Here is a 26,141-nt window from a genome sequence, read left to right as displayed (position 1 = left end):
TCTTAGCAAAGAATAGCTGTCACCTAGTAGCAAAATCTCCCGAATAAAGCTGAATCTCCCAAATAAAATTTCTCTAGCACAGCTGAATTTAGCTTTTCCGAAATTCGTTTCATATTCAATTACACGCTCTCGTCCATGTCATTCCACCGTACTTCCCTTTCAATTTGTTTTGGAGGTTGTTATATCTACATGGATAAACTTTAGCCATGATCAGGTTATTTCCTGAAATTCCTAATTATCACATATGCCAAGCACACAACTTTTTTTCTTTTAATTACATAATTCATTTATAATTTTGAACTGCAGAATCGTTTTTTAGGTGCCATAATGTTTTTCGTCTGCCTTGCACTAACTCCGAAATCACTAAACCTAATTCATAATATACAGTGTATTCCACACCAGAAAATATTTTCGAAGTTAAAATTAGCCCCTCTGCCTCATTTTGTGGTGTGAATGAAATGTATTGTTTATGTTTCATATAAGGCAGCTGAATCGTATCTTTATATGTTTATTGCAAGTCATTAGATCATTGCATCAAATAATGGCAGGAGATTTACATAGTCCTCCTTTTCTGCACCATATACAGAGTCTTCATATATGTTCAGAAACCCAATATTACAGCCTGCTGGAAGTCCTCAAGGAAGTGCTGTTAAATATGTCGATCCTTTGTGTAGCACATAAGCAGAGATAAAACTTGAGGTTGAGTTGATCACATATATAATGAACGTAAACAATGTTTGTCCATAAAACAAAATTCATAAATATCGATCATTCTTAAATACACACGAGTCGAACCAGTTATACATTTTTTGCACAGTTGCATAAATGTGTTTACATATTGTCTGTTTCTTCAAAACAATTCTTGCTAAAGATATTTTAAAATATCCAAATGTAATATATTTATTAAAAAGAAAATTATTGCCATTGTTCATTATAGACACCAACTATTCTGAAAATGAACGTCACACATCTTCCCCGCCATCATTCTATATATATCCATATCTTATTGTAATGACCACCTGTTTATTTTGCTGTTGCAATTTTAAAATTTGAGATCACTCCTTGTTCACTTCCGTAGTCATAACAGTATTGTTATCGCTTTCAAAATATCAACGAAATGAAGAAACTATCTTTTATAAATAGCATCGATAACAAATAAAAATTCTTTCATATTCAACATTTTATAATATTATACGTTTCTTGGAATTGTTTAAAAGTTATTTAATAGTTTGAGATTAATTCTAATAATTGATTCACGTCCATTTTTCAGTTCAATATAATTTCTTTTCTGATTGTCCGCAGTTTAATACACTGCTGGCTACTGAGGTGTTGTTGTTCTTGGTCCTGCAGCTGTTTGTGTTTCTACAGTTACTCTGAGGATAGTACATGTTGCCGTTGCTCATGTTCTTACTGCCCATGCAGTTGCTAACACTTGTGTTGTTACAGAGGTGATGTTTGCATCAGTAAGGCCTTCCTGCACTCGTTGTTGCTTTTGATGCACAAGAAGAGGGATTTTGGATTTTTGATTGCTTAACCAATATGGCATTCTGCTCTCGCATCTCTCTGATATGCAATTGGGAAATGCGGTATGTAATGTTTACCAAATGACCCAAACCAAAACGTACCCGGCCGTTCTTTTGACATACCGCTGTGTATTACACCTCTCTAAAAGTATACAGGCTAGGACACCCCAGGAAGATATCTCTCGTAAACAGTCCTCTCATGTTAACTTTATTGACATTCCTAAATAACTGGTGAGCAAAGCGAAATCATTAGTGCATCGGGTGCCCCCTAAGTATCGGAATGCAAGAGTCTCAATCATAAATAGCACTAGATATAATGTGCACGCCCTGGAACATTTTGGAAGCGCCTTCCTTCGTTTGAGAGCGTGGACATCTTTCGTCGACTGCATATTTATCACACAAACATAAAAAATCTTCATGTTTCTACAAATCTTCATCTTCCTACAGGCAGTTGGAGATCGAGTTTCAGGTGTAGAGGAAGAGTTAGCTTCTTACCTCAAATTTCCTAAATCAAACAGCATCCTCCAGTTTGGACTACTTGTTGCTTTGGAGAGACTGTATAGCTTATTTGCAGAACCACGCACGCGATCAAGAGCTTGCATTTAGTCTTACTAGTGTCAGTGATTTTACTAGTTTTAGCTTTACCTAAAGTTGTTGCACCGCTATTTTCGAAATAACATCATCTCCCGCAAGTACTTTGAGATTGCTGGGAGGGAAATCTGACACGACGCTTCTACAAAAGTATTTTTCAAAACAAATTTGAGAATCGTTCCAATAAATTCGATATCCGAGATGTGAAAGAGAAAGAAAATTGAACTCCTCTGGATTTTAAATAGTTTATTCAGACTGAATGTCAGAAAAGTTTAATAATTTGCAGTTTTCTGCAAAGAAATGTGAAAACAAAGCATAAATCAATTCTTGGACATCTTGGACAGCAGCAACAACAGCAAGAAAAACAAAAGCAACAATGTTGAATGGTACCATGAAATATTCTGCCAGACATTCTTGGCATTTAATTTGACTTGATACTAACGAATATCAAACTATAATACCTGCTACTATATTAGCATCCACTAGCGTTAAACTATTATTATTGAAAATAATAACATTAATATATAAAGACACACCAATAATAATTATAGATAAAAGACGAAGTGAAGGAGGAGGAGGAACAAATGAAGAAATTACTTCACACAATTCACATTACATACTGGTATTAGAAACATATATTATACTAGCAATATGATCGCCCTCCGGGCGGTTTTCTGCTGGCCACTCGATAATATTTTCAGTTTCTAATAAATTTCATATTTTACGTCTAATTATTTTTTTGTACAAGAGTACTCATTTACTTGTCTCACTGTCCTATTTATAGTACACCGAGTATTTTCAATTCTACTTAAAATAAAGGAGTTTTAATAATCACTTTTTCTTTTCATTTAAACTTATTTTCAATCATCCGTAATAATTTAAAAGTAATATTCAGAAATTTAAGTACTCTGAGACTTAATGGGTTAATCTCTCATTTTTACACAAACAACAAGGTAGCCCAACTACGGAAGGGGGAGGTTTGCTGTGTGCGCGCGTGCGCGCGTGTGTGTGTGTGAGAGAGAGATAGAGAGAGAGAGAAGTGGAGAGAGAAAAGTTTGCAGAAAATGAATGAAATAAACATGAAATGAAAAAGTCGTATAATACAGGAAATGGATATTTTTTAACGAAATTTTCTACAAATATCGCTTAGATTCTGTGCCTTCAGAGTATATTGGGATGTATGGCAAAGAATTTCTCCGAGGAAGTGGAGAGAGGAATTTTGCAAAATTCACATGATCCGACATTTTTCCCCCTCATAACTTACGGGAAAATAATTACTTTTTTATGATAGTTTATTACAAATACCTTTCAAATGACATAGATTACGATTATAAAGAAATTTATGAGGAAAATGCTTTTCGAGGGGTAGGAGAGAGGAGTTTCAGTAAAACGGACTTTGAGATAAGGAAGACCAAATAATTTCGCACTTCTCTGTGTTGATGTGGTTTTCCCTCACTTTTTTAAAACCACATACTTCGAAATGACGGGGTGGGAGCTCTTTCTATGGCAAGAAGTTGTCAAGATTCTTTTGCAGCAACCCCTCCTGTTCATCATGCTATTCTCATACCATTCCGGATGTATTTTGGCCAAATTCGTCAAAATCGTGGTGGAGCGTTTTTGTTAAAAAATTTTAAAAGATTGTTAATATTTTTGAGAGGGAAAAGTGAGTTATTTAAGGGGAATTTGGTTGCTGTTTCTAGCACATTCTAAGACATCACTCCTCGATTTTAAATATCGTTTTGCACATAAACAAATTTATATTTTATGAAAATTAAAATTTTAAAAATTATGATTTTTTGGCAACCACACTCTATGCCCCCCGATTAATTCTGTTTAGAATTTAAAATACCGGAGAGCCTGAGAATGTTATTGCAGGCATTAATCCACATTGATGTAAAAGATGAGTTACGTAAGTGATAATCCATTTAAAAGTTTTATTTTCTATTAGAAAATGTTTTTTCGTACATACACACACGGCCGCGTTTGATTGAGGTGGGGGAAAAATTTTGATAGCAATTGTTGTTTTTGTTTGTATTCCGTCAATGTACAAGGCGTGTGTTACATCGGCATCATCATTCCATAAAATGTGTTCAAGGGAGAAAAATATTGCAAAATCATCAATCCATGTGAGAGTAAAAGTGGGAGGTGGTTTGAGTCGTGCTAGAAACAACAGCCAAACCTCCATTGAAAGGTTCATCTTTTTCTCTGAAAATATTAATTTTTTTTTGTTTTCACCGCAATGATTCCTTTTATGATTCCTTTGTTTTTAAGTTAAAACGAGCCAAAATCGGTCTGGATAATTATTATAGAATTCCAAACAGCCATAACAATAAAATGACTTCTTAATATTGTTTACACAAATGATACCGGTATGTTAAAAAATATACATTACGTATATAGAATACACTGTTGTTTTTGCAAATAGCGAATGGAAATGTGAAATGAAAACACTGAAATTAAAAGTGAGAGACTTTGCAAATGAAAATGGAATGCACCGCAGCGAATGCAAAGAATATTTTAGTTTGCGAAAAATTGCTGTTTCATAATTCAATAAACTTCAGAAATCGAAACTATAGGAAATTTCTTAGAATATGAATTTATAAAAAATCCCGGTAACTCTTGTACACCTAATTAATAAGCAACTTCCTCCATCATAATATAGACGCCAATATCATTTTATATAAACAGGGAAAAATAACAAATAATATGAAATGAAAAAAATATAAGAAAAAAAGACAAATATAAAGCTTCCAAATTTAAGGATATTATGCACCTCCATGATTTAGCGTTTTTGAAAATCTCTGAAACTTTGAGCTCTTCAGAGACACATTCCGTCCTCGTGTATGCTCTTGCTCTGCTTAGTCCATTCTGCTTTTCTATGATGTGTGTAGGCATCATAGAAGAACAGAATGAAGAACAGAGCATACACGAGGACGTATAGTGTGAAAATTTGATTATACTAAGTACCAATGGCATGAATCTCTGTTTTGTTTCATTGGTATATTAGTCCATACAGAGTGGAAGTACTCCGGCGGTTACGACGACGAGGGTTCCGGTCGATCCGAATCAACGGAACAGCCTGCTCGTGAAATTAACGTGTAAGTGGCTGAGCACTCCACAGACACGTGTACCCTTAACGTAGTTCTCGGGGATATTCAGCGTGACACAGAGAGTGACAAGGCCGGCCTTTTGAAATACAGGTACAACAGAAACAGGAAGTAAGAGTGAGAGAAAGTTGTGATGAAAGAGCCGGAGCCTCGTGGAGCTTTTAGGTGTTTTCGCTAAATAAACACTCACAACGCCCGGTCTGGGAATCGAAACCGAGATCCTATGACCGCGAGTCCGCTGCCCTAACCACTGGGCCATTGCGCCTCCACTTCATACACAGTATATACCAAAGTACACTATTCTTTCTTGCAAATTTTACCTAATTATCAGTTCAATTAAGATGGAAGTGAGACATTTGCCTTATAGTTCGTCTCGATCTTGTCCACCGTGTAATCTTCTCTGCGATATTCACCGGATAAACAAAACAACAAAAAAAACACATTTCCCATTCCGACGACTCAAAGAGTTACACTCAGGATATATTTTTCGGCTGATACAGGGGTCATTTCTGCGTACAGAACAGATTTTTTTCTTTACTTTGGGTGTCCCTCACTGAGGCCTGGCTGACACCACTAACGCAGCTTTAGATTTAATTCTGAATCGACATTATTTGAACATCTCTCTTTCTGGAGGATACTGCAGCATGGATAATGACGTTGTCCTCGTATAGCGACATGAAATACTTGAATACTAATTCCTAGAGAAATGTATATTTCGCTGGAAGGAAAATTTGGAAATTTTTCTATAGTCACATGATGTGAAAGTCCACGTGAACTGCGAGGAACAGCCATTACCTGTTGCCGACAGCCTTAAGTGACTTGCCAATTCAGAATATAGTTTACAAATACATTTAAATAGTAATTATTATTAGTATTAGCAAATAGTATTTTGAAGATACATAAAAACAGACACTGTTGCTCAGATACCCTATTCAATGTAGTATGGTTTCTCTGTTACGTTTCTTATTGCAAAGCTGGCCAAGTATAAACGAATTTGTCTTCATTGGCAGGGACTTCACAAATACTGGATAGAATTGATTAGTTTTGATCAATGAATGGATCACATTATTCTATCGACAAATATATATATATATATATATATATATATATATATATATATATATATACATATATCCACATCGTTTATTTTATTGATATCCTAAGAACAATTAAGTTATCTCTTGTAACAGAAGAGTGAATCACAAAATTTGGCTCGACAAAACAATTGACCACACTTACTATCTATTACGTCGATTCTGCTGAATAGTATCAAATAATTGATACTATTTTCTAGATGTATGTGATTGCAAATGATTGCACTGAATATATGTGTAATGTATTGGTGTATGTTCGGGATTAGAATTATTGCACAAAACGTCTACTCGATTAATGCGCTGAGGTAAACTAAGATATAAATAATTTTGATATCAAATCTACGGTATTTAACGTTAAAGTAACATTCCTGATATAATACAATTAACATCTTTATATCTATCTATCTATCTATCTATCTATCTATCTATCTATCTATCTATCTATCTATCTATCTATATATATATATATATATATATATATATATATATATATATATATATATATATATATGAATTTTATAGAAAAACGAAAGACGAAGACATGTGTAGAAACAACAAGCAGGTGTATTAGTTTAATACAGATATTAGCTGTAATGTAATCGCAGAAATTGTCTGAAGGAAAAATGGATAAATCTTTTATACTTCGACAGAAGGAAATAAGAGGCTAAAATGGAGAATAGAGAAAAACGGAGAAAGAAAAAACAGTGTAGAATTCAGCGGGATAAGAGAGGATAATAAAAAGCGGCAGAATGAAATGGTGATAATAGTAAATAGTGGTCGAATGAAACGGCGATAATGAGAAAATGAGGTTGTATGAACGGGAAATAATAGCAAAATGAGACTGAATGAAAGGGAGATAATAATGGTGATCCCAACGAACAAAAGTGCGCAAACGTCTGTGTGTATGTAAGAATGGTGTATATGAATGAGTATATGTAAATGGGGACGAGTGAGGCTGACGTGTGGGTGCGTATGTAATGTCTGTGGATACGTGTGTGCTGTGTGTAGCAGGTTGATGTGTTCTTTTTCAAGTGGTGTGTGTTCAAGTGTATGTGTGTGCATGTGTATAGTGTATCCTTGTCGGTGAAAGTTTTTTTTTCTCTATGCATGTGTTTATGCACGTTGTGTGTGTGTGTGTATTGTTTGTGTTCAGGTATTATGTGCTGCTGTACCTGTGGTAGTATGCATTATGGTGTGTGGTGTGTGTACTAAGTTAATCAGTGCGTGTGGCTGCTTATATAGTGGTGACGTTATTGAAGATTGTGTATGTGTGTGCAGATTATGCTGTGTGGTGTGGCTAGGCGTTGTAAGTATGTGTGTAATGGTATGTGAGGTAATTGATGAGTGGAACTGTGTATGGCTTGTTTGTGTGTTTTTGTCTGGTGAGAGTACCGAGGTGGGCTACATGCAAGTGTATAGGTGGATGGTGTAGTTAAATGTGTGAGGTGTAGGTAATCAGTGTGGGGTTGGTGATAGATGAAGGGAGAAGATTAATGTATGTTATCTGCGATGGTGGGAGTCCGGGTGGCCCAAGCGCAGAGAGATGTAGCGAATGACCGGTAGAGCAGAAGCGGTGCGTGGCGTACTTTGCATTGCAGAGTCAGATGTCTCGGAGGTGCTCCACGAACCGGTAAGAGAAGCGGTGTCCCGTTTGACTAATGTAAAGGGAAGGACAGAAAGAGGAGATACTGTAAATAACAATATTAGAGGTGCATTTGAGGAAGGTGGTGCTGGTGAGGAAGGGGAAGATAAGACAGCGAGATCTGGAGCAAGGGAAGAAGCCAGGCTGGGAGTAGGGTGTAGGAATGAAAGTTTGGATTAGGCGGTCATGCAGGTTATGAGCACGTTTCAAGGAGGGAAGGGGTAAACTAGGGAAGGTATGCAATGTGGAGTAGAGAAACTGGAGTCGCTGGAAGACTCGGAGAATGGTGTGTTGGAGCAGTACGATGGATTGGTGTTATGTGACTGGATACGGGAGGCGGCAGACGGGTAAGGATAGGATGGGTGCGAGGAGAAAAGGCGGAAGCAAGGTCCACAGATCGTGCCCGGGCAAGGCAGTGTAGATAATAGTGATGGGAAATCTACGTAGGATGAAGTGGCGAGCCATGATTTGAGATTGAATCTCAAAGCCATGGTCGTCACTGCAGAGCCAGCGTAGACCGATGAATTGGGTGTGGGTGTGGGTAAGGTGGGAGAAGGAGAGGCTGGCGTAGGAGGGTGATTCAGTGTATTTGTAATGAATAGAATAATTTTGAGCGGAGTGGTGTATGGTGATTGAATTTTCGAGAAATTCGCTGTAAGAGTTAGATATAGTGTAGAAGAATTCGAGGCTAGGACCGAAGGTTTGGTGAAACGAGAGGAAAGAGTCCAGTTGTTCGAAGAAGAGTTAGGTCGTGCCGATAGATGCAACGATATAACGACCGTATTGCTTGGGTATGGGAGGAATTAATTGTGAGAATATTTGGGCCTCAACGTAGCAAACGAACAGATTCGTATATTTGGGGCCCATAATCCGGGGACTTGTTTCTATAACTCCTCCGCAAATGTCAAGCAGTTGAGGGAGAGGGCAAGTTCAGCCAGATGAAGCGTGGAGGTGTCAGGTTGAGAGTCAGGCCAAATGTCAAGGAAGTGCTTAAGTGCAAGTAGTTCTTCGATGTGTGGGATCACCGTATATGTGTATATGTGTATGTGTACGTGTGTGTGCCTTTTGTGTGTGTGTTCAGGCATATCTATGTTTGTATATATGCATATATTTGGCGAGGTAGGGTGCGTGTGTTTGCGTGCAGTTGAGTTTGATCACACAAGTATACACATGTCTTCATGTTTCTTTCCCTTACTATTGAGTGATATCTGTGAACGTGATTATCTCTGTATATGTTGGATTATTAATTTACAAAAGCATGTTTAGTCAATCGAAAATATTAATTTCCTTGGAATCAAGGGAGTTTTTGCAACAGATAATCTAGTGTCCATGGAAAAGTATCAGCAACGAATTATTTCTCATCCCTGAGTGTATGGAAAAGCACTATGTGTTACGTGTTTTGTTTTTTTATGAAAACGAACATTTTTGTTTGTATGCGCATACAGACACATATATATGCATTCATGTATATATATATATATATATATATATATATATATATATATATATATATATATATATATATATATATATATATATATATATATATATATATATATATATGTATATAGGTATGAATATGTATATATATATATATATATATATACATATATGTAAACATGCTTACATCTATATATATACACAGATACGCACCATAATCATTTACTATATGTTGTTTCGTTGGCAACCACATTTTCAGTAACCGATGGAATGCAATACATATATATATATATATATATATATATATATATATATATATATATATATATATATATATATAAGTATATATATATATCAGTGACACTAACTGATATATAAGAAAAACAAAACAAAAAATTGTAAGTTACTTACCTGGGCAAAGGTGAGGAAAAATAGTTGATCAGACGAAAGTGGCAAACCAGGTAACATATAGTGAACATTTTGTGATGACTTCCATTTCAAAAACGCCTAGAGAGGAGAAAAAATGATCAGTAATTAATTTAATAGCATATTTCTTAATCCATTAGTGTCAATTAACGTATATGAAAACGCTTGTACTTGTTACCTCTTCACACATACGCAAATGGAACGCCAATCATTTGAAGTGCATCTATGGTCGAAGATGATGTGGCCGTCCATTTTCAGATTCTTATTTTCATTATTGTTTCTTCATGCATTAGATGCGTTCAAGAATAGCATCTAAGGTACTATTAACCCATTTAAGTCACTTTGTATTTAATCATAAACTATTTTACTAATTCTACTTCTTTCTTGTGGCTACTTTTAAGGGCGAAACTCGGCCTTCCATTGCAGACTGACAATAAGGAATCCTAAACAGTGATCGACATCCCACTCGTTCCAGCTCAGTCTGTCTCTCCATATTTCCCACTCACAGTGGCTTATATATATGAAAATATACATACATGCATACACAGGTACACACGCGTATACATACGCATACACACACATACCTATATAAATATATATATATATATATATATATATATATATATACCTATATATATACCTATATATATATATATATATATAAAGTTAATCCAAACAAGAAAACAAAAAGACAACAACGCGAGTATGTGGAACAAATAAAGTATTATTGGACGCTCAGGAAAGAAGGGAAGAAGGAGGGTATGACGTTTCGAGCGGAGCTCTTCGTCGGAAACATAGGAGAAAGAAATATCTCGAGGTGGGAGGACAGAGGGAAAAAAATGCAAGTGATCTTCACGAGGTCACATACTGAAAAGTATATTTATATATACAGTGTGCGATTTTTAGATTGCCACATTTTATATTTTTAATTTCGTGCATGCGCATTGATTGTTCTAATTTTGTCGACTACACAGTATAGTAGAGTCAGTTGGGCACCGTCTGAGCGAAAAATATTAACATGACGAAATTCAATTTACCAGACACATGTAAACAATATGATGTACTGCCTGGTCTTCTCGCTAGAAGCTCCAATGGGAATCATTAAGATTGTATTCGTGTCAATTTGAGGTCAGTGCAATCTAAGAGTATATACCGAGAGTGATAAACATCAAACCTCCAGTAATATGAAGGTGTTTGGGCTGATCACCAGTTAGGGCGTCCTTATGCTTCCATTCGTCTTCCATCACGACTTCAGACTCAAGACAGATCCTATACAAAGTGCCTGGAGGAGTTGCCATGGATCAAGAGGGTGGCTGCTGGAAGACTCTGTGTCTGGCAACAGGTATCTGTTCCATGGCACACCAGGAGGAGAAGTCAGTTGTGGCCTTCAGACAATTTCTGCGATTACATTACAGCTAATATCTGGCCACCTGACTTCTGAGACTGCAACCCTCTTGATTATTATATGGGACGCTGATGACCGAGAGACTAACAAAACTCCTTGTAACACAGAAGATGAACTAAAGCAAGGATTATGGCACCACTTACCACCTTAAGCAAGGAGAGAGTTCAAAATAGCCGTAAGAGATTCCAAAATCGTCAGGAGGCCATGGTGTAAGCAAATGGCGATATTATTGAATAAATTTATTCTTTAGTATTTCACGATATTTTTATATAATAATATAATATTGATAAATATATTTGTTAACATGAGATACTAGTGTTTTTGTAATTTTGCGTAATTTAGACGATAATATATATATATATATATATATATTATATATATATATATATATATATATATATTTATATATGCGTGTGTGTGTTTATGTATAGACACTTATACCTTATACTTATTTCTTTACTACCCACAAGGGGCTAAACACAGAGAGGACAAACAAGGACTGAGAAACGGATTAAGTCGATTATATCGACCCCAGCGCGTAACTCGTACTTATTTAATCGACCCTGAAAGGATGAAAGGCAAAGTCGACCTAGGCGGAATTTTAACTCAGAACGTAGCGGCAGACGAAATACTGCAAAGCATTGCCGCCCTACATGCTATCGTTTCTGCCAGCTCGCCGCCAATATACCTTATACCTACCTACCTAACATACATACATACATAGATACTTACATATATATATATAGCGAGAGAGAGAGAGAGAGATAAATACATACACACACACACATATATGTATATATATATATAAATACAAACACTCACACACATACAGGTACTGTAATTTCGGTTTTCTACATTTTGTTTACACTAAACATGAATGAGCTCATATCTTTGACATATGACTTGGTTTTGAATAATCTCGTCATTGAAGTGAATGTAGAGAGAATGATTTATTCATTCATTCGGTATTAATTCTAATTAATTCAAAGGTCTCCAAGAGACGTATTAATTATTACACTCTCAATTCACTCCACGTCGGGGAACATAATTCCGATTCAAATGGGAGTATTTCAAGAGTGTTTGCTTTTCATATGATGCCTGCCACATACAATGACAAAATCAGTGTCAGCATCAGGAGACAATACATATTTCATTTCATAAACGATGTCAGTATTTGAATTATATATTAATTACCAGATGAATTACCGAACGAGTAGTTGCATAAAGTAAACTAAAGTCGTTTTCCTTCGGTTGAATGGGTGAGTTGAAATATAGTTGATGTGGACTATACTGATCTTCTATTGACAGAGGGGTCATTGCTTGTATTTCATGAATAATGCAAGACAATATGTGTCTGAATGTTCTATGTAACAATCGAATATATACAATTTTATCGATTAACTATGCATATGTGTGTGTGTAACCATGTATTAGCAAATATACACAGGTGTGTGTATGTATGTATATACAATTTTATCGATTAACTATGCATATGTGTGTGTGTAACCATGTATTAGCAAACATACACAGGTGTGTGTATGTATGTATATATATATATATATATATATATATTTCTATAGTAGTAGGAATGAAAGCGGGGTAGGTCAAGGAAGCTGACTAGCTAGAGAAAAGAACAGAAGGGGTAAAATATATATATTGGGGTGTAAAAGAAACAAAGATACTAAAAAGAAAGATCAGTCTATTTCTGTGGTGACAGAAAACAACTGTATTAATCTACCGATCCATTCTTGTTGCTTTGGTTTTATATATATATATATATATATATATATATATATATATATATATATATATATATATATATATATATATATATGTGTGTGTGTGTGTGTGTGTGCGTGTGTGTGTATATTCTATATTATATATTATTAATATCAGGAAATCAATATAAGAAAATTCTTCAGAAAGATATATACATGTGTAAAATAATTGTTGTATTAGAAATATAAATATATGTAAATATGTATAAGTATAAATATATAATATATATGACAGTTTCAAAGTTTCTAATTAAGTTTTTAATGCATATTATGATCGTTTCACAGAAGTGCTATCCCTATCATAGAATCCTATATTAATGAGCATTTATAGACAACTCTTCTGCTCGTCAGAGATATAAAATTTGCATTTTGTATAATATATCGAATGGTAGTTATTTTTGGTTTTTAAAATTTGAAGTAATACTATAAAATGATGTTTGTTTATAAATGGTGTTTAGTACGAGAGTCTTTCAATCCATAAATACATCCTTGGTCAGGCTTCAGTAATAATCCATAATATTTATGTGTAAAATCCATTACAATGTCTTGTATTCCAAATATAGTTCATAGACTCAGATAATATAGAATAATGGACTGCTATATTGATAACCATTTATAAAGATAAAAATATAAAAGAAATATTTTGACCAATTTACAATTTTATAATTTCACATATAATTTAAAATATAATTTTATTTTATATTATTTAAGTCTATGAAGTATATTTGAACAATAAAATGGATTTTATACATAATTATTTTGGATTGCTACAGAAGAATTACCAAGGAGGCTTATATGAATTTGAAGATTGTCATACAAAAAGGTACTTACCAAAATAAAAAGCAGTAATTCTTAATTTATATTTCAAAGAAACACCATTTTCCCATATTACTTCATAATAAAAAAAAAAAAAAAACTACCTTTCGTAGAATTATAAAGATTTCATATTTAATAGTACTGAAGAGTAGAACAGTTATCTAGTAATGCTTATCAATATAGGAATCCATTATTCTATATTATCTAAGTCTATGAAATATAACTGGAATACAAGACAACATAACAGATTTTACACACAAATATTATGGATTATTACAGAAGGCTAACCTAGGAAATATATATGGATTTAAAGACTCTCATACTAAAGTGTACATACCAAAATCAAAAGAAGTAATTTTTAACTTTTAATTTATATTTCAAACAAGCACCATTTTATAGTATTACTTCAAATTTTAAAAAAACTACGATTCGATATATTATATAAAATTCAAATTTTATATCTCTGAAGAGCAGAAGATTTGTCTACAAAAAACCTAAACATAATCCGCTATTGATAGACTTTGAAAACACAATTTTAGAAATGATAAAATCCATAAAATTCTGTACATTTTATTCCAAATATCAAAAGAATATTACCAAGATAATCAACAAAAGAAGCCTCCAAAATTTTAACCCACAACTTACGAGAAATGCTTAATAAACACAACGAAACCTTGACTACGTGTAAGCACAAATTCTTCCACACTCTTAAATATATCTAAATGTAAGTTCACTCTGCCTCCACGAATAAAACCCATATATAAACCCCTATGATCATTAACACATACGCATCTGTATCTCTATTATCTCTCTAATATATCTATATATGTTACATTTACCTTACCTCTTATATGTTTTCTGTCTTCTTACCTCCTCACTTTATGAGGTAAATATTAATTCTTTAATTTATCGTTAATTTATTTTAACATCTTAACCCAATAAATCCGCTAGAATCTAATACTAACTCCCAATCATAAATTAACATTGAACTATCTCCTCCATTCTCGACTACCTACACACCCATAACCCCATTGCTAAAAAGAACTCTACAACCACTGACCTTGGCCAGAACGGACGCAATTATTTACTACTATATAACCAATATGTGGAGGCACAATGGCCTAGTGGTTAGGGCAGCGGACTCGCGGTCGTAGGATCGCGGTTTCGATTCCAAGACCGGGCGTTGTGAGTGTTTATTGAGCGAAAACACCGAAAAAAGCTCCACGAGGCTCCGGCAGGGGGTGGTGATCCCTGCTGTACCCTTTCACCACTCTTTCTTCTCTTGGCCTGCTCGCTTAGCCAGCGGGGTGGCATTATTCGAACGCATTGTGACCAGCGATGTGTAACAACATCTGATGGACTGGTCGGTCACGTGATCACGTGATAACCAACATATGCATGGCCTTTTACTTTAAATACCTTTCATGATTTATTCAACTTATATATATGTGTGTGACGTGGAGTAAAATCATTTACAGCTTCCTTCTGTGGACCTTTATTGAACACTGATTTTTCTTCGAATGATATCTTCTATTCCAGCTTTCTGAACAGAGTCGTTATTAGATGGTTTCACCACGTTAGCCATGACCATCTATAATTGATCACAATTTCTTCTAAAGTGGTGATCCTTCGCGGATGAATTTCTGAATCTGTCAATACATGCATTCCTTTTTCTCCTTTTCAACTTTGACTATGCGTCTAAATCGCCATTCATCGTAAAAGGACATACTACTGATGCTCCTCTCGTTGCCATATTTGTCTTCTCTTTCAAATTTTTTGGCGCCACTTTTAATCGGGAACTGCAGAGCATTTTTTCCTCGTGTCGTATCTGAAATTACAACTTCGCCCTTCTAAGACACAGCTTCCCAGGAGAATTTTTATTCTTTTCATATAAAAGAAGTTATATTTAACAGACAGTGTTATCTTGAATTCATAGGGATAACAATTTCTCCTCTCTCAAACCTACCGGTACTATGTGTTGGCCTTTGTTCTGTTCTTCATCCGCTAGCAAGAACTCTCCCATTTCATCCTCTACTGTAGAGTATGAAATTCCTAGTTTGATGCTCTTCGCGTCTTTTTTCAACTAGTGTGTTTGACGACCATTTCTAACGGCGTTTCCTTCAACCAGCATGTACTTCGTGGTATTATCGCCTAAAGATGAGTCATTTTCATTTGCCTCAATTTCATAGAGATTCTACGAAGAGGTTGACACAATTGGAATCATTTTTCATTTCTTCGAATATTCAGTCGGCTCAGATCAAACTACACATTGCACTCCCAGTCATTCCTTTTTCTCTCGCACTCTCAGTCTGCGATATGATAACAGGAACCCACCCGACATGACGTATGAATACTCTTGCGCGATGAGTATCTCGAGGGCCAAGCCCTCACGGAGTTTTTGCGACGGATCCGGGATTTACCGATAGTTCATATGAGGGTCAATCATTCGTCAAACAGTTATTTTTCTCAAGGAAGCCTTCTAATGTCCAATCAATTCTAGCATCCATGACGGAACATACCGTTATTAAAACAACTTACCGTCTCTTCAGACAGTATTCTGGAATACTCTGGTACCTCGTCACCATCTGACAACATTGTCGCAGTTGCTTTCTCCTCTTCCTCGCGAACTTGCACTTCTTCTTCTGCTCCGGATGACACACAATCTTCCGAAACCTTATGGGCTATTAGGGAACTGATCCGTCAAGTTTCACGCATGTGAAGGAACCGTTCTTCTCGGAATTATTCTACAGGAAGGAGTAGACGCCGCTCTTACTGGCGCGGATGCACGCTTCCTGAGCCATTCGTTTGCTGGTATCATAGGAAATTTAAAGACCAGGCCAAAAATTGTTCTCAGCTCTGCTCTTCTCCGGGAAACTAGGCCAGAAGGCATTGAGTACGACAGCTGTCTCCCCCATTGATTCACCTTACCGTGCATTCTCTTATCCGCGATGCTAGATCTTCAAAGTCCTTTAAGGTTGACACGGGAGTCAGTGTGATTTTCAGGCCTCGAAGGTTTACTTCCACCATTCCTAGTCTTTCTGACATCTCTCTCTACGTGATGAATCCCTCTGCCATTAAAACATACGGACAAATCACTCTTACCCTCGCTTTGTCACTCTGTAGGGATTTCAAGTGGATCTTCGTCATAGTGGACCTCCCCAACCCCATACTTGGAGCTGACTTCTTACATCACTGGTGGACGTTAGAGGACACCGGCGTCTTGCTGATACTACCTCGCTCGCTGTTGTGAACCCTTCTTTCTTTGTGGCTGCATCACGTGGCGCTTACCGCCAGTTACTTGCTTCGTTCCCACTGTTGACCGATTTGTCATTTCATCCGTCGAATCAAGCCCATTCCATGAAACATTTCATCACAACTAAGGGACTTCCTGATTTTTCCCGACCGCGCCGTTTGTCTAAAGGGAATCTCCGGATCGTCCGGGCTGAATTCGAGCGCATATTATAGCTGGGCCTTATTCGTCCCTCTACGAGCCCCTGAGCAGCGCCCTCACACATGGCCAGGAAGAATGAAGCTGATTTTCGACCGGTTGGAGATTTTAGACGCCTTAATACTGTTGCTATTCCAGATCGCTATATCCGGTACAAAATGTGCAGTATCTCGTCTAACCAGCATGCCTATAAGGTTTTTCTATCTAAAGTCGACTCGGTATGCTCATACCATCAAATCCCTGTCAACCCCGATGATATTCTAAAAACAGCCGTCACCCCATTTTTTGGAGCATTTGACTTATTTTCTATGCCGTTTAGTCTACGTAAAGCAGCCATTACGTTCCAAAGGTTAATTCATGTGGTCGTTCGTGGGTTAGACTTTCTCTTCGCATACATCGATGACCTTGTAATCGCCAGTAGTAATCCGGAGCATCATATCTAACACTGGTAAACACGGCCTTTCACTTGTAAATACCTTTCGCGATTTATTCAACATGTATATATTTATGACCTGGAGTAAAAGCATTTAAAAACTACAGCTTGATTCTGTGGATATTCATTGTACAATGTTCTTTCTTCGAATGATATCATCTATTCCAGCTTTCTGAACGGAGTCGTTACTAGATGGCTTCACCATGTGAACCATGACTATCTATACGTCTGTTTTATAATAATATACATTTACATAAATGAAATGGCCTAAAAATAAACACACTAAAAAACATAAACATAATATGTACATTAAACATACAAATGCTAATACATGCATATATACATATCTACAAACATACACAGGCAAAATAAAATATAAATATGATTATATGTAGTAATGTATAGTTAGGTATCTATACACACACATACATGCACACACAAACACACACACATGCACACACAAACACGCACGCATACACACGCACGCACACACACACACACACACATATATATATTTATACACATCATACATCTTTGTGCGTATAATTTGAAGTCGCAACTCCATTGCTGGTCGTTAGAAAAGAATCCGATTAAGAATAAGAGGCGGTGGCTAGAAGAAAAAAAGAAGTTGTAGAATGGAGGCAGAGAGAGAGAGAGAGAGAGAGAGAGAGAGAGAGAGACCGAGAGAGAGAGAGAAATAAAGATAGAAAAGATAGAAAAAGAGAGAGAACGTAATTGTGTTCACTAAATCATCTTACGATAAGGAAAAGGGGAATGAGGAAAAATAATAATGAAATATGCATACATACTCACTTATATATACATATATTCAATAGTAACTTGCATGTAAACACGCATACGATATACAGATAAGCATAAACGCATGAATATAATAATAATAATAATAAAATAATAATAATAATAATAATAATAATAATAATATAATAATAATAATAATAATAATAATAATAATGATAATAATGATAATAATATGAAAAGTAAGTTCGGCCTAGCCTAGCCTACAGACAAGTTAATTCGACTTGAGTCGTATTTCGACTTAAGTCGTGTCTCTCGCAAACCATTAACGATGTAGAGTTAGGTATGCCTGTATAAAATAGTCTTTCATTAAGCTTACGTTAGGGTTTAATTTATCTAATAGCAAATCTAAATTAGCATATAAATAAATCTACATTATTAAGGTTAGTATCTATCGTAATCCGTAGGCCCATTCTTTGGAAGAAAGTAATAAGATTCTTCCTAAATCTAACTCAAAGCCGTTCAAATTATGGGTGAATATAATACCGTAACTCAGTATAATCCTGATCTACAAAAGGGAATTCCAGGTGCAGGTGATGCAAAGTATAGGCTGTTATAAACATACATAACTTTACCCCATCATAAGCGCCCATCGGCATATCTTTTTGACCCAGGTTGAATCATCGTAAAATGGGAAGGATTTCTCCGAACTGTTGATTGTAACGAAGTCTAATGCTTTAAGAAGTAAATGACTGGCTATTAACGGGTATAAATCGACAGTATCGAACTGTGTAAATTTGAAATTACATTTATGGCTAATTCCCTTAAACACATCTATAACTTACTATTTCCCCAAATACGTAAATTTAATTCTCTATTTAATTTGTTTAAAACAGAATTTAATATATTTTTACTAATAATACCTCTTTCTGCAGTTCTATATTTAAGGGATGAGGAATTATGTACATTATTTAGATTTGACGGATATTTGTTCTCATTTTGTTTGTTGTTAACACAATGTTTCGGCTGATATACCCTCCAGCCCTCCTCAGATGTATTGGGGAAATATCTAACCTGGGTTCTCACTCCTAATGTATTTTTGTTGATGTTGTTGTTGTCGACGTTGTTGTTGTTATTATTATTATTATTATTATTATTATTATTATTATTATTATTATTATTATCATCATTATTATTCTGGTCACTGCCTAGAATCGAAATCGGAATCTTGGGGAAAGTAGCCCACGCACTTAACCACTACGCCATAATAATAATAATAATAATAATAATAATAATATTAACATCAAAAATACATTAGGAATGAGAACCCAGGTTCGAAAATTCCCCAAGACACCTTATGAAGGCTGGTGGGTATATCAACCGAAACGTTGTGTTAACAATAAACAAGATAGCGACAAATATCTGTCCAAAGTAAATAATGTAGATAATGTAAATAACTATTTCTGTTTTAGCTGGGTTGATTACTCTACATTTGCCGTTTCTGCTGTAATTAGCTTTATGGTCCTTAAGGGTAACAAAAGCGTGGCTTGGGTGAATGTATTCTATCCTATCATTAACGTTAAGAGTGTTAGGGATACATAATACATACACACACACACACACGCACACACACACACACACACACACACACACACACACACACACACACATATATATATATATATATATATAGGGAGAGTTCACGAAAAAACTAACGACGGAGATAGGTGGTGTAGAAAACAAACAGATGTATTAGTATAACGCTCAGGAATTGAAAAAAGTCTTTTATGTTTCGAGCCTACACTCTTCTACAGAAAGACAACAGGAGAGAAAAACAAAATGTGTGTAGTGGCTACCGATCTATCATGGTGACTGCCGGACAGAAGGATCACACAGGAGGGTGAAGAAGTAGGGAAGATAACAATGTAAATATGATCCCTTAAACGAAGGTGCGTGTGTGTATAAGAAAGTACGTACAAGCGTGTGAAAGGGGGCTGGTGGTCTTGATGTGTGCCTGTGTATATGTGTAGGTGTGAGAATGTGGGGATGGGAATTGGTCAGTGCTGATGTGTGGGTGGTGTGTTGTGATGTGATGTGTAGTGTGGAATGGTGTAGTGTGGTGTGGTGTGATGTTGTTGGGAGGTGGGGGAGGCGAGAGTGAGGAAATCACGGGTGGGGTGTGGGTTAGGCTGAGGGTTAGAGTAGAGTTGGGGTATGTGGGTAGGCAGAGGTTGGGGTAGAGGTGGGATTTGTAGGTAGGCAGAGGGTGGGGGTATGTGGGAGAAGGCGTAAGGGATGTGATGAGGTGGGATAGGGAAGGTGGAGTAGGAATATGTATGGGTGGGGTGGGCTTATGTGGGAGGGTTGACGATGAAAGGGGGATAGGGAAGATGGGTATGTGAGAAGAGAGAAAGAGAGTAAGAGAGAAGAGAGAAAGAGAGTAGGAGTGAAGAGAAGTAGGATTGAAGGGAAGAAAGAGTCGGAGCAAGAGAGGAGAGGTGGGTGGGAGGACGTAGGAGGGAGGGGGAGAGAGGCAAGGGGAGGAGGTTAGATGAAGATGGGTGGAGAGTTGAGCTCATATAGCACAAAGGAGGGAGGTGTTCCGCTAACCGGTCAGCTAAGCGTCCCATTTGTCCGATGTACAGGGAATGGCAGGAGATGCAATAGATGATATTGGTAGAAGTGCAGGTGAAGCAATGAACTGAAGTATATGTCCCGTCAAAGAGTGGCCAATAGTTTTGCATACATAGCCCGCTTAGCATTGTGGACGACTCGTCAGTATCTAAGGACGAAGGCCATATACTCTTCAAACTGTGGAGGTAGAATCCTGTTACCGTCAATTAGTTACTAAACAAAAAATAAACAATCCCTGAAGGCGAGAGTGGGTTATCTCCCTTATATCATGCCTTCAGAACCCGAAGATTTCTCGGAAAGAAACAAGGCGTGTTATTAAATGTTGCGTAGACTGCTTGTTCATGTATGAAAAATATTGATAGCTCAAAAAAATATTCTATTTGGCTCTGACTGAAAAATTAAAATCTATGTATGTATGTATGTATGTATGTATGTATGTATGTATGTATGTATGTATGTATGTATGTATGTATGTGTGTGTGTGTATGTATGTATATGTATGTGCACTAGATTGTGTGTGTTACGGAAAAAACGCAGCGTATTTGTGTTTGAGTAAAGTAAAGCCTGTAGGCGTTAAAACACGCACACAAAGTGAGTTCAAAAGCTTCTCAGTCTATGTATTAATATCCCAAGGAAAAACAACTAGTAGCGGAAGCGTAGAACAAGATATCATGTTATCTACTTCTCGATGTTTCTTAAGATTTGTAAGATGATATGCTGAATGATAAACTCATTGACATATCAGAAATTTCATATTTCTGCAATATAATCTTGGTGATGAATTTGCTTCTGTTTTTTTTTGTAATACATATAAAAATATATATGCATACATATGTGTATGTTTGTGTGTAAGTGTGTGTGTGTATGTGCATACATGACATGTACGTGCTTCCGAAAGTACTAATGTGTTTGTATGTTCAAGAATGTGCATTTTTATGTATTCGTATGTGTGCGTTTACAAATGTATATATATATATGTCGATGTGTAGCTTCTTACATAGACAGAAATATATATGTTCATAATTTCGTATTCGTATGTCCATGAGTGTGTACAGAAATGTGTACACATACGTAATCATACACACAGCATCACACACTCAAACACATGCACACACGAGAATAAGCTGAGATACTAAAATTTTCTTTCATTGCAACTTACATGAAGAGAAATTAAATGTTATACTAGACACTATAAGACCCAGTCAACGTCTGTTTTCTTTAGCTGTCCACTAATACTAGCAATTATTCTTTCCCCTTATTGTTCTGATCGCGTGTTATTGATCTCTTTCTAAACATCCACGAAGGAGTCTGCTTTTCTCAAGAAAACCAGCCCATGTGCTGTTAGCTTGATCATGAAGTAAATATAGATATATGGAAAATATGCTACTTCATACCGTCTCAATTAATTTAGATTTGCTTAACTCTGATCGGTTAGAAGTCGTTTGTTGTCAGTTCTTCGCAACTGAACGTTGCTTATTGTTATTGCTCACAGTGATAAACAGTGGTACTGATCGATAAATTTGTTGATGCCAATGTGAAATTGGTCCAACCAAGGCACAATAAATTGAGTGGCTGCATCATTGGTCGTATAACAATAGGAATCACTGGAGAGAAAAATCAATATTGAATTTAGTTAATGCTGGGAATTGTATCATTGGAAAATATGTGGCGGCCTCTAGAAGCACATTACCACTGTAAAGACAATTACTTTCCGGACGTATGAATCATGTTATATATATATATATATATACAGAGAGAGAGTAGGTTGACAAACATGTAGACGCTGATACATACGTATACACATGTATATAGATATATGTATATATGCATGTACAAATGTATACATAAATATGTATATATGTATGTAAATACATATATATATATACATATGTACATATGTATTTATATAATTTATATGTATTTATATATGTATTTATATATTTATATATATGTATATATATATATATTTATAAATATATTTATATATATATATATTTACATTTATATATATGTAAATATATATATATATGTATATATTTACATATATATATATGCATACACACAAACACACACACACACACACACACACATATATATATATATATATATATATATATATACATATATATATATGAATATATATATAGTTATATATATATATGTGTTTGTATATATATATATATATATACATATATACATTATGTAAATGGTGAAGAGAAACGGACATGTTTTTAGAACAGGGACAGTGAGAAAGATAAATAGGAAATAACAAAATCTATATATATGAATTCACAATTCTACACTTGTGTTGCACCAATGAGGCGGCTACGTTAGATCGTTTACAGCTTTAAAGAAATTTGAGAAGGAAGATTAATAGGTAATTTAATTTAAACCAATATACAAGCGTATGTGCATACGTTTTCATTTCTATACTAAATCCATTACTTCTATATACATATATCCCAAATGAACTAATAGTGAGCTTTACAACTACGGTTTATATATAAGGTATACATAAAAGAGAATGTATGTAGATATACATACAAAGACGCATATTTGAGTGGGTTTGAGTGGATCCGTGTGCATGTGATGTGTGTTTGTGGTGAGAGTTGAAATAAATGCTAATGCTCAGTGAAGAATGCGATATAAAATCAATGGAGCATACACTTTTTTCTAACAATCAGGTTTTGGAAATAAATATAAGTGTGTGTGTGTTGTGTGTGGGCGCTCGCTTGATGTGTGTGTAGTAATAAATATATATGTGTGCGTATCCATAAATATCTATCAATATATCTCTTTTTTATTTCTATGTATTTATGTATGTATCTATGTATCTTGTATCTTGTATCTATCTATTTATCTATACATCTATTCTCTCTCTCTCTCTCTCTCTCTCTCTATATATATATATATATATATATATATATATATATATATGTGTGTATACTAACACGCACGCACACACACAAACACACACAACCACATATACATACATATATATATATATATATATATATATATATATATATATATATATATATATATATATATATATATATATATACCGGAGTAAACACATAAATGTGAAACAAAGTGGAAAATAGAGTACTCAGATACCAGTGGTAGAGTACTATGCTTTATTTAAAGCAGCAGAAAATTCAACAAAACCTGTTACTCTGAGTTGCTAGAACTGTCCGATGAACGGCAACGGGAAACTCAGAGTAACAGGTTTTGTTGAAATTTCTGCTGCTTTAAATAAATTATATATATATATATATATATATATATATATATATATATATACATATATATAGGTACTGAAAATGTAGGGTGAATACTTCATAAGTGTAAGCACCTGTATACGCCAGCTAGTGGCAGAAGTGAGAGGGTATATATCAAATAAAATTAAAAACAGGACGCAAATGATGCCGCGGTACACGTGTTTCAAGCTTTATAAACGACCTGTTCTTACATCAGTGTATAATAGATATAAAAGATGGTTTAAATCTCTGTTCAGCCACATGCATTGCTATTCCAAAGAGTTACATCACACTATAAAAAATATGAAAAGTACATGTAGTATTACCCATAATAATAGGTATATCAAATCTCCAAAAGGCCACGCACAAGGATACAAACCAAAATCCATTGAGTTCGAAACGAACGCATGCTTTTTCGCAAATATTCTTTTGTCACATGGATGTTATGAAATTGCCCATTGGCATCGATGTGACACAATGAGTGCCAACTGTAAACTTATATTTACAACTACATTTTAGTAATTTGTCAACAAGCGTCTCTGTCCTTACATACTTCAAGATGACTTATTGCATATATATATATATATATATATATATATATATATATATATATATATAGAATATGCCTCAGTACCATATATTAACACATGGTGGACACAGCAGTTTAATATGCAGATCTTTGTGTTAATGTTCTGAGGGCGGTTTTTCAAGATGTTATATAATTTTGGGATCTTTTTTTTTCCATATCATTTACATATTTTGCATTCTTCTGTGATCAAAGTTTCAAAATAGTTGCAAACGCATCTGATCACGAATGAATTGTGTTTTATCTCCAGTCTTTCTTATATTCATTTAATACGGTATACCTCGGTTTACGAATGCGTCTGATCACGAATAACTCATGCTTTATATCTGTATCTGTATCTACATATTGATATGTAGATAAGGTCGGTATCAGGGCGTGTATAAGTCTTGAAAAAATAACGAAAAAATCGATTGCAGGTGAGAATGCGATCGATAAAGCCGTAGGAACGTGCATTTTTACGCGTAAGTACATCATCTTTTGCGATCGATGCTAGCGCAATCGGATGGAGGATGCCCGAAATTCTAGAAGACACACACAAACAGACAGATCGGATTTTATATAATAGATATATATATATAAAGCACGATTTATTCGTGATCAGAGTCGTTCGAAAATCGAGGTGCTACTCTACATATTCACTATCATCATTGAATCATACGAAAATATGCCGAGACATGCATAGGCGCACACAACCATTAACAGCAGGCACCGACGCACACGTATTTGCACAGACACAGAAACACACACATACACACAGGTACATATTCACGCAAGCGAGTGGTCACACATGGCGGTTACACAACCACACTCATACTTACCAATCAAAGTAAGCATGCACATACACATCAAGAAGCTGATGCTATCATCTCACACCGCACCCCAGCTTAACACACGTGCACCTTCTACGCAGACATAGGTATCAGACAGCCACCTCGCAACATGTATCTGTATGTGTGCGTATTTGTGTGTATGTCTGTGTATGCGCGCACGCTGTGTGTCTGTTTGTGTGTGTGTGTGTGTGTGGATTGGCGTATTATACAGATTCTCAATAGAATAAAGGAAAATGACTCAATTCAGTTAGAGCTGAATACAGGAGCTATGTGAGCTACTGCAGCTTCGGTGAGTATTTCATGGAGTATCGAACGATCCGAAAGTATGTCAGAAATAAATCAGATACGAACTCTTTAGAATCTACTTGCTGA

The 26,141-nt window shown here is 35.4% G+C and overlaps 1 protein-coding gene across 2 annotated transcripts in view; it reads right to left on the bottom strand.

The window, feature by feature from the left end:
- The window catches only part of LOC115215057 (endothelin-converting enzyme homolog), a 157,424-nt gene that overhangs the window by 8,849 nt on the left and 122,434 nt on the right, over nt 1-26,141 (bottom strand). For both annotated transcript variants that reach the window (XM_029784197.2, XM_036505420.1), the window contains exon 11: nt 9,809-9,904. In XM_029784197.2, coding sequence (XP_029640057.1) covers nt 9,809-9,904 — 96 coding nt within the window. The remainder of the gene's footprint in view (nt 1-9,808; nt 9,905-26,141) is intronic.

The sequence above is a fragment of the Octopus sinensis genome, linkage group LG8 (genome assembly GCF_006345805.1).
Source record: "Octopus sinensis linkage group LG8, ASM634580v1, whole genome shotgun sequence".
NCBI lineage: Eukaryota > Metazoa > Mollusca > Cephalopoda > Octopoda > Octopodidae > Octopus > Octopus sinensis.
Note: the sequence above shows the minus strand (reverse complement) of the source record. Positions and strands in the feature narration are given on the sequence as shown.